Genomic DNA, 11520 nt, shown 5'->3' on the forward strand with positions numbered 1-11520 from the left:
TATATATATATATATATGAGAAAGAAGACTTGGCAAACCCATATTCCATTGACTAGCTAGAGGCGAGTTGAAAGGCACTTAACTGATCATATCAAGAGTAAATTGGTAAGGTCCAAATAAGAGACAGAGAGGCAGTGGAGGTTGGTTTCACAAGGGTATATTGTAGAAGAAAGCTAGATATGGATTGAGTTGTGTACGTATCAGCAGGGTAATATTCAAATTTGAGAGAGCATTTGTGTTTTCATTGTCCACCATGATAATATAGACATTGATGTGGATTAGACACGTAGAGACTATATGCATTGCTGAAAAACTTGTACTTCTTTATACTTGTTACAGGCTCCAACTGAAGCTCCACCACTTATTATCCAAAAGCACTAGGAGAGAAATTTTTGGTATGTGATTTAATGTTGTTATTTGTTTTATAAGATTTGAACTAATATTTGTGTCGCCTACTGTGACTCTTTGGGTGACAGAGTTTGTAAGACCCCTAGGGTCACGGTTTTGATCACACCTACGTTTGGGATAGAATTCTTAGGCACATGAGGTTGTTCGGGAGGCTTGAATAATTGCCTCTGACAAATCTTAAAAAAAAAGAAAAAAGAAAAATAAAATTTATGAACTAATACTAATAATTTTAAATTTATTGTCATGCTAGCACTTCCTAAAGCATATGAGTTATTTTAAGCTGCATTAGAGAGATGTGATTATAACCCATATCGGCACATGATAGATTCATTTAATGACGCATGTAGAAAGAATCACAGAAATATGCATATTATAGATGACGATTACAACAAAGAGAACGTTGTAGAGCACCCAATCATATCAGACACACTAGATTCACAAGCACTTGTTAGTGTTGCACCATCTGCTTCTATTGATCCTTGTTTATCAAATTTCCACAGTACATGTAGATTACATGATGCACACACATCCACTAGTACACCATGGCTCTCACCGCACCAACACATTGCTAGATCACAACCCCATTTTGAATGGGTGGTGCCTCTTTCCCATTTAGATCACCTTATAATGTCTCTTTATTACGAGCGCATTTTCTGTCCGGACTCCTGACGTAGCTCTACGTGCCGCGCATGTTATTCCTGAGTTATTTTCAGGTTATTTCTGGGTTACTTTCAATAATCCTGAAATAATCCAGAAATAACCCTCAGTCTTTATTTTTGGGTTATTTCAGGATTATTGAAAATAACCCAAAAATAATCTGAAAATAACTCAGAAATAACTTCGCGACACGTAGCTCACATCAGAAAACTGTACAGAAAAATTAGGCCTTTATTACTTATTTTTCTCATGCCAGCTTTTTGCTTACGATATTCTGATAATTTTTCAAGTTTTTTTTATCAATTCCTCCTCACACATTGCTTACTTCTAGCTTTTCACAATTAGCATACATATCACCTAATTCGTATGCATTTACATGCACGCTGTAAAAAAAATCATTAAAAAATGATCAAAATCATCACGTGCTTGACTGCGTGGCAAAGTCATCTGCCAACATGGCGGCTGCTTCTATTTTCAAAACCTTTTTTTTATTAATCAATTTTAAAAATATTAAATCTTTTTAAGAAATGCTTTTTTTTTTATAAAATTACTCAATTTAATTTATGAGGAATCATATATCTTCTAATTAATCATCATTTTTAAAAGCTAAGTTGAACCATAGCAAATGTTAATAATTGAATCTATATTGAAATAAAGTTTTCAGTAAATTATATATATATATATATATATAGCTCACTATTTACATTGACTAACTGAAAAGTGAATTCTAATAAAAAAAAGTGCAATACTTCTAAGAATTATAGTGGCCATGATTTTGTAACGTCAGTTTGCATGAAACATATTAAATGTACAGGGAAGGCAACATAAATGTTAATGATCCGTATCACATTATTTTATGGCATATTTAATATTAAAATAGGGTAACTTATGCAATTAAAAGATTATATCTCAAAAAAAAAAATGCATAAAAATGAATATATTTTTATAATTTTTATGAATGATCGTATTTTTTTTTTTAAAGTAGAGGTATTTATATGATTTTCATTGCATTTGCTCATATGACATGTTAGAGGTATCATTTATCTTATTTTTTATGAAATATATAAAGGTGTATTGAAATATTTCAACTAAAAAACATGCAAAATAAAAAAAAAAGAAAATTTACAAATGTAACACATTAATTTTCTGCATTTACATATCTCACATTTAAATTTTTATATTTACATATATATCTTTTTAATATTTTCGACACACAAAAAAATGCATTTAACTTTTAAATGTGATAATAATAATAATTTTTGAAGTAGTATTAAATAATTTAGTATTATGTCTATAAATATAAAAATTTAGGCATGAAATATGTAAATACATAAGAATTGTGCGATATATATGTATATGCCCCCAAATTAATAATATATACAAGATAAATATACTACTAAGTTCTAACACATTTACATAGGATTACAGATATAATTATCCATAATTAATGTGGTTCGTACGAGAGCATGAAATACCGAAATTACATTATTTTAATGATATGTAACAAACAGGATTTAGTGATGTCAAATGTCATTTCTGTAAGGAGAAAAATATCAACAAATGTGTGCCCCCGTTGACTAATAGCTATTGAGGAAGGAGGAATCACAAGAAAAGGACCGGCAGACCAGGGACCCAAACTGAACCCAGACACAGACCGACGAACTACTTGCGGTCGATTTGTGGGTCTCAAAGTCAACGAAGGCTGCGATGGTGACGGAAAACCTCGATCTTTCCACTAATGTTCCATTCCTCAATGGTCTCTATTTTGAAACGTGTCTCCTTTTGCTCGGTAAAAATAAATAAATAAATATTATATATATATATATATATATATATATATATATATTAAAAAAACCCAAGGGCAATTATACTAAAGAGAAAAGAATACAGATAGGTTGTATGATCGAGCCTAAATAGACACTCAACCCACACAGTACAACACACAAAAAAAGAAAAACCAAAAAAGAGATTGTACGTATAAGATCAATCGAGACGACTCAAATTAGTTTTGTCTCTCTAGTTCTCGGAAGGGAACCAGCTAACAAATTTGTGAGGTGCGTAACATTACCTGAAGTAATCAAAGTATCATCCATTAGATTTTTTAGCTCAAGTAGATCTTCATTCTTCTTCTTCCTCCTGAAAGTGTAAACCTGTCATTCCACATCCGAAGATTGTTGCTAATTCGGATAAGGTGGTAGAGTTGTAGTAGAAGGATTGTCAGCAGTTGTACCCACAATAGGTTCTAGTGTATGTAAAGTATGAGTTGTTGTCTCTACACCTGATACTTCCTGAAGATGGGGAGCTGCAAGGTTCTCCTGATGATTAGTCCGAACACAATCCTTTGTAGGTAAGGATCCTTCAGTTATGTTTTCAATAGGGTTTGAAAGTGTAGGTAACCCAGCAGTGTTGTCCAGCATCACATCAATCGCAGAAACAGTATTGTCAGGGGGGGTCCGCAAGGGCAATTAAATCAGACATCAAATCCTATCTTGTGGTTGTTTTCTCTCCAGGTGAAATAGATATGTCTTGAGCTGTGGGATTAGACTCATACTTATTCACTAGATCTTTAGATTTCAAATTAGGATGAAGTTTATGACAGTTATCAAGAATATGCCCAAACATCTTACAATGAGAACAATAAGGAGATCTATGTTCCATGACAATTGTTGCCAAAGTCCATTATGAGTTGTGTCCAACCAGACTTCAGTAACATCAGGTAAAGTAATATCTTTTTCCACAAGTATTCTGGCCACAAAAGGTCTAGTCAGATTGAAAGTGCGTAGTTCTAATTTCATAGAGTCCTCAAGTATGGTTGCAATAGAGTAAAGAACCTGATAATGAAAAAAGTGCAGCTTGAAATCAGGTAGACTAAACCATACTGGTACAGTAGAAGATTCATGATTAAGGTCAAAATCAGGAGACCGCTTGAGTAAGTTCATTGATTTGTCTACAATGTTAAGATATTTTTTGGAGAAAATCTGAGTGTAGTCTTCAGCAACGATTAATTGAATTAACACATGTCTCTCATCCATGAGCCTCAATTTTCACTTTTCTAATAGTTTGAGGTCATCAAAACTTTTTCTGATAACTTTCATAGGTGAGTGCCCCAATTGAAATTTTTCAATAAGAGCAAACTTGAATTTCTTAGCCAAGATTTAAATTTCTAATTCAGAAAAAAAAAGTGTTGTTTTCTCACTTTTCCTACTTACATTCTTAACAAAGAGATAGTCACATGTACCATCACCACAGTCCTTATAATTTGAGGGAAAGACAACTGCCGACTCCACCTAAGGATTACCCACCCACGTGGGCAGAGGAGGTTTGGTCAGGTTCAATCAGAGAAGAAGGAAGCGCCATCAGAGCAGGGAATCCTCCTGCTAGAATATCTCAATAGAATTGCTTTTTGCGTAGACCCGAGAACTCGGAAGGCGGACGTCAGCGTTGAACAAAAAGACGCAGATCCGAACTGAAACTGTTAGGCAGGGAGACGCGAAAGTCAGCTTCGAAACGAAGGACGACGCAGACGCGAACGACGAATGTCATCTTCGAAACCGAAGAGATGCAGACGAAACCCTCAACGTCGAAGGACGCGAGCCAACGAAGCAGAAAGTGACAAGCCACAAGAGGAGAGTCTGCGACAGAGACGAGGTACAAGCCCTCTTCTTCGAGCGACAGAATCAAAGGAGACGGAAATGGCTATTTGAAACCCTAGCAAAGCCTACAGGTGCACCCAAAAAGCCTTGACTAATTGAAGAAAAAAAAATACAAACTTCAGACGACACTGCAGAGATGAGTAATATACTTTTATTTTACAATAATTTTGTTTATTTACACATGTTTTTACTTTTCACAGTTTTTATTTTTAAAAAGACAAAAGTTCATGTTTCCATTTAAATGTTATATGCAAGTTTTCTTTTAAATGTTACATGCAAGATAGAAATGAATAAAATATAATATATGCATGTATATGGGAGTCACCCCTTATGGTACTAGCAGAGGAAGCCAATTTACTCATGCACGAAATGAAAATGGTTGCCTACATTTATAGTGGGTTTGAAAAGGTTAAACATATATTTTTATAAAGTATAAGTTTAAAGGGTGACTCCCAATTATGAAAAGTGGAACCTAAAAAAATAAAAAATATATCAAAATTATTTTCTTTACTGCTGGCTTTTACTGCACGGCTTTTACTGTTACCGAACTTTTATAAAAATATTTTAAACATTTGTCCAATGCGTATTTTTAACTCAAACCATAGTTGCTAACATTTTTACAGCAAAATTAGCTATAAATTATATGGACCCCAGGGAGCAAGTTGATAGGCGTTACAGTTTAGTTTATTTTATGTATAAATGTAAATGCAAATGTTTAAATATGAAGAATCTATTGTAAATATAAATTTTATGTTTTAGAATGATTCCTTTGTGTTTTGAATTTTTATTTTTGTGATGAAATGAAACTGTTAGATAGGTTTCCTTCGTCCGATTGTCAGTTCCTACCTTTGCAATTCCAAGCTCACCGGGTTGGATTGTGACATTAGTATCTTATTAATACTAGTGAATGTTGTAATGGATATCTTGAGATTACAACCAGAATGAAAGACATTGAGAACAGATGTAACAGAAAAGCTAGTTGGTCGGATAAGCCAAACGGAACGAGTGATTCAAGTCAAGTTTCAGATTGGTATTCTATGAACATAAAACCAACATAAGCGAGGGATCAGGCTGTATTTAGTATTATCATAAAGCTACTTATAGAAAGCACAATTTCTTCTAATTTCATAAAGGTTAAGAAACTGTAAATCATTTCACTACTACATTTTCTATTTTTCTTCGTGAAAATATGCCTCAATGGTAAAAAAAAACAAGAATAAAGCAATTCCTTATCATTTAAGCACTATATTTAGAACTCAATACTGGAATTCCGTCAAGAAGCTGATAAAGAAAAAAAAACTTCAGCAACAATAACTATACCATGCAATCCAAAAACCCTTTATCACGATGTAACTTGTAAATGTGTAAAATGAAAACTAAGGTGTGCATGGTACGGCACATGCATATGCCGAGGATGCAAATATGAAGCAGAAATTAAAAATATTTGTTTAAAAAATGCAAACTGTTCTATCATCATAGATGGAAAGAATAAACTTAATCTTATTAGATAGTAGAGTTGACGGGAATACCTGAGGTATGATTGGCAGAGAATCTGTAAGTGGAATAATACCCTCTTCCTTCTCGGACGGTGTAGGGTTTGCTGTACGTCTTGGATCAAGATAGCGCTTATCAAGAGCCAATACCTAAAATTATACAGTCAACTTTAAAAATGATTTAAAAACTTACAAGAATTTTTGAAGCAAAAAGTAGATAGAAACACAGAATTTACAGTGAACAGACTTCAAATCACCATTGAAAGACAGGTTAACAGAACTATATCTGCATAAAATAAGGCTTTTTTTCCCATATGTTTTAGCTAACCTGATCGGTAATAGTTCCAATGAGAAGTTGCTTGGAAGTTATTCCCTTAGCTGTTGTAGTTACCGCCATTACTTTCACAGAATGGGTAAAGAAATATGACTGGGATTTGACCATCACCTCGGGCCGAGAATATAAAGAAAAAGGAGACGTCAAGTTATGATTTCCCAGAACAAGCTTCAAGACATCCTTGTTATCCTATTAAAAAAAGTTTAAATTCTGAGTACCTGCTGGGTTGAAAAATAAATGATAGAAATGTAAATACCATGATGATTGTAAGAAATACTGACAGCTCGGGACTGATCATAGATTTCAATAACTGACATTTCATATCTGTGTGCTCTCAAATTGAAGTAGTGGTATACAACCCAGTTCTCACTAACCACCTTTCAAGGAAAAATAGAAAAGAGGTCACTAGAAGATTTCCCAAAAGCTGCTCTACAGTGTTGATAGCTACTGAAGCAATGGAAGGTTCAAACTACTTACAGCATTCACAGGGCCTTGTGCACCCTGATGAATCACACGGTGTAATATGCGTCCAGTTACAGCATCAATGAGGTATGCTATTAACCAAGCTTCTTCTGGTGTCACCGAACCAATCTCGCCAGCAGCTTTTGGAGCAACAGTCGCAACAAAGAGCAGACTTCTTGATATGTACTTATACATCACATCCTGATCAGCTATGACCTTTGCTTGTGTATGAACCACCTAGAATTTGAGCAGAATGTTTCCAAGCAATGTAGCAATATTAGAAGCACAAAAAAAAACAACAAACAAGCAGATAATCCCTTCAACTAAAGAAATTTGCACATAATAATTGATATTAAAGAGGTGATTTTACAATATATGTAAAAGTGGTAGCCATTCAGTAATTGATTGATTAATAGATTTTTTTTTTTTTTACCCATATCCTGACGATTTGAGGCCAGGTTTATGAACCATCTTCCATTCATTTAAATTGAGTGAAGCATGTATGCTTAATGAATACTCCTTTCTTTCAGTTGACTGATATAGGTAATTAATATGAATATTCTAGACTGTACTAACCAATTTAGTACTTGAATTAAGAAGAAACGAGTATTCTAATACATAAGTTCTTCTATTTGAGAAAATTAAAGTTTAGTTAACAAGCAAACATGTCCAATGTGTTTTAGTGAAATGAACTAATATTAAGCTTTGTTTCGAACAATTGAGCTGATACAGCAGCTTTGTTGGGTTGCTTGAAATTGCCATGTACTCATATTGAACGACATGCCACTTTCATATAGAGTGATAGTGAAATTACACGAGAAAAATGGGATTTTTCCATAACATTCCATAGCTTTTCAAAAAGCTGAAGTGGAAGGATCTATAGCTCTCCCCAGAAAATAAAAGCTGAATCAAAAGTAAACTAAACATGTGTGGACAGCACACCTGCTGATATTAGATAAAAATTCCTCTAGATGAACCGCATTAATAAACAATGATATGGCAGATTTCGTGGCAATATTCAATAAATAACTGTAGAAATTTCCAAAACACAGATAAAACAAAAAGCACAAAGCAAACTTTAAATTCAAAGGATCTTAAAATCTAACCACGTAACTACATTTTTAAATAGAACTTACGCAAAGAAACAAGGGCAGTACAAAGTGAGTTGCCAAGGAAAACTTGCTATAGTATGATGAGCAAAATAAACAACTGAAAATTAAGAAAAACATTAAGCATGCTACAAGTAGTACTAGGATAAAAACAAGCATACACCAAATACACAATTTTTTTTCATATAATTAACATGAGTGAAAATTGGAAGAACAAAACCAAAGATGAAAAAAATGAAAAATTAGCAAATTAAAACTGCAACAGACCTCGTTCATCTTTCTCGTAGCAATGACCGCAAGCTTCTCAGAGTGAGCTGGAAAGATGATTGACCACAACTCTTTAGTATTAAAGCAGTATCGATCTTCCATATCAGATTTGCATTTGGAATTGAAAGAATAACCCCTCATAATGCCTTCAATAGAATCAACTGAGTACCAGTAAATGTTTGAAATTTCAGAAAGAAAGATGTCAATAGATTCAGCTGTTCTTGGATACAAATGTGCATCAAAATTTGAATCTATCACAAGATGGAGATGTTGCTCAGTTGAGTCTGTAAGAGGTAGCCGGATGACTTGAAAAATGGAATGAGGAAGCTTTTGAGAGCTTCTCAGCTTCCCAGTATAAGAATCAATTATTGAGAAAACACCTGAATCAGGTTCACATTTGGCCAACACAAGAACAGAAGGGTTTTCATCCATTGCGTGATGATGAGGAACCTGCCACTGTGATAGCTTTAGAGCAGAAGGATGTTCCCAACCACCTATTGTACGAAGTGAAGGAAGAAGAAGGGACCAAACAACCCGACCATCTCCGGTGTGAAGTGCAAAAACCTTTCCAGCTTTAGTAAGCACAATAATTAACTTCCTAAATCCATTATGGTCCCTTGTCATTTTAGTTTTCTCCGAACTTCTCAATCTCATCTCTTGTAAAGCAGCAAGGTCATCAGAAGTAGCAAGCATGAGGGTTCCTTTGAGTTTCAGCATATGCCCCTTTAACAAATAAACCAAAAGAAGCAGAGTAAGAGGCAAACCTATTGCAGGAAACTGTGGATTTACTAAAAGTTCGATATGTTAAATACAACAAAAGCCACAAGAGCACATCAAAAAGCTCTAAGTTTCAAATTTGCAATTTTCACACTTACGTACTTTTTATATTCCGAATGGCATTCACTGATGTGGGAGCTTCCCAAACAAACATTTTTGTGTATCTGCTACATTACTACGGCTACAGTACCACGAGAGATGGGTCTAAACAGTCTTGTTTTTCTTTCTTATGCTTTCTTTCCTATTATCCTTCATTCATTTTTAATTATCTGCTATATATGTGTTTTATTAGGATTAGGAAGTCAGATTTTGTCGTTTTACTGTTTAGGACAGCCATCGGTGTCCGTTTCTACATTATATATGTGTTTTATTAGGGTTAGGAAGTCAGATTTTGTCGTTTTTCTGTTTAGGACAGCCATCGGTGTCCGTTTCTACATTCGAGGGCTGTATTCGAGGGTTTGAGTTGGTGTTGCGCTGTATTTCTTTCCCAGAGTGGTGATTATTTTCCCGGTTTGAGTGGTGTTGCGGCTGTATTTCTTTCCCAGAGTGGTGATTATTTTCCCTATCCCCTTTCGCATCCCTATCCCATTTAACATCCTCCCCATGTCGCTCCCGGCCGCTCCATCCTATTTAAGCCGCCTATGACGGCAGATATTGCTGTTTTTTTTTCCTGCAATTTCCCCATATCCAACCGTCTCCCTCCCTTCCCCGTCCATTTGCCATCCCACACAGCCGCCTCCACCCTCTCCAACCTTCCTGCATCACTCCTAGTCGCCGATCCTCACTTCCGCCATCAAGAAAACAGAAAATCTGCTGTTTCCCTGCTGTCCAACTATCATTCCGACTTGGTGCCGCCTTGACTGCAGCCTATCCTCCAGTCCCAGCAGTTCCGGATCGCTGGCCCTGCATCGGACAGCACTCCTCTTGATGTAATACAATCCACAACCCTTCCCCTTCACTGCGCCTTTCTGTCCTAGCCCTCTGCTTCGCTGCCAACACTATGTAAGCTCATTCCTTTCCAGTCCCAACCCCCACAACCCATTCACCTACCTCGACTCCCTCACCACCTAGCCGACCTCCATCACCGATGGACCAAGCCCTAGTATGAGTTTGTGTCATGTTTGTATTAATTTCCCTTTCCAGTATGTTTGATTATAACTGACTATTTACTTTCAATAATAATGTTTGTTTTTCCTATTGTGTTTTGGGTTAACACCGGTATCATTCGCTTTTCACAAAAAAAAAAATCAATGAAGATTTTTCCTTTTTCTGGTCAAGGGGAAATGAAAATTGCAGAAATAAGAAAATTTACAGATAAAGAAACGAATTGAAGCTTCTCCATAGTTCTAGAAAAGTTGGAATAATAAATAAAGATCATTTTTAAAGACCATTTCAATAACTTCTACTTCAGTGGCACAAAAAAGTATAAAAAATGACCTTATCATGACTGCTTTGTAATAGTTGGTACTTTGAACACAATTTGAACACATCTCCTGTGAGGTATGTGATGCAAAAGAGAAACAAAGTGTATGGGAAGATATTGGGTTGTGCTCAGTTCTTTTTATAATACGTGACAGAGACGCCACTCAATTTGTGTTGACTTGAGAGTACGGAAAGCATTTCTCATTTCTGATCGTAGGATTACAGTAAAATTTTATTAATTTTCATCAGCGCATGAAATTAATGAATTTAATACTACCGTACCACTGTCAAGAGAAGCAAAACATCTTAAACATTTGCATATCATATAAATTCAAGTTTTGCACATAAAAATTGAATCTTTCAAAACAAACTTTCAAATTGCAAATGTAAATGGTACAAACAGTCATTCCTATGATGATCAAGTTGAAAGTCTCAACCGGAGAGATTCATCATCAAAATAAAGCACTAAAATTACAAATGTAATTACTTTAGACAGCATGCCCAATGATGACCATACAACAAAAACAACAATAACAAAGCCTTAATCCCACTAAGTGGGGTTGGCTACATGAATCATTTTCTCAATTGGTGTCATATTTTTATTTAGTTCTAGTAAATTAAGATCATTTTTCATTCAATAAGCCCAAGTCTTCCTAGGTCTACCTCTGTCTTTCTTAACACAAGTTGAATCTAAAACATCTACTCTCTTAATCGGATCATCAGATGGTTGATGTTTAATGTGACCAAACCATTTAAGACGACTTTCTCTAATTTTGTCCGTCACAAGAGCTACACCAACCCTATCACGGATATATTCATTTTGCATTTTGTCTCTAAATGTAAAGCCACTCATCCACCTAATCATTCTCATCTTAGCAACACTAAACTTATTATTATGCTTCTCTTTTAAAGGCCAACATTTAGCGTCATAGAGCATT

At 35.0% G+C, this 11520-nt stretch overlaps 1 protein-coding gene across 1 annotated transcript in view; it reads right to left on the reverse strand.

Annotated features, from left to right (window-relative positions):
* LOC110020977 (ER membrane protein complex subunit 1) overlaps positions 1 to 11520 on the reverse strand; it is a 55128-nt gene that overhangs the window by 11671 nt on the left and 31937 nt on the right. The window contains exons 7-11 of the mRNA XM_020719286.1: positions 8384 to 9106; positions 7023 to 7244; positions 6827 to 6922; positions 6540 to 6734; positions 6248 to 6361 (exon numbers count right to left, since the gene is read on the reverse strand). Of these exons, the coding sequence (XP_020574945.1) occupies positions 6248 to 6361; positions 6540 to 6734; positions 6827 to 6922; positions 7023 to 7244; positions 8384 to 9106 (1350 nt within the window). The remainder of the gene's footprint in view (positions 1 to 6247; positions 6362 to 6539; positions 6735 to 6826; positions 6923 to 7022; positions 7245 to 8383; positions 9107 to 11520) is intronic.

The sequence above is a fragment of the Phalaenopsis equestris genome, unplaced genomic scaffold, assembly GCF_001263595.1.
Source record: "Phalaenopsis equestris unplaced genomic scaffold, ASM126359v1 Scaffold000114, whole genome shotgun sequence".
In the NCBI taxonomy this organism is placed as follows: Eukaryota; Viridiplantae; Streptophyta; class Magnoliopsida; order Asparagales; family Orchidaceae; genus Phalaenopsis; species Phalaenopsis equestris.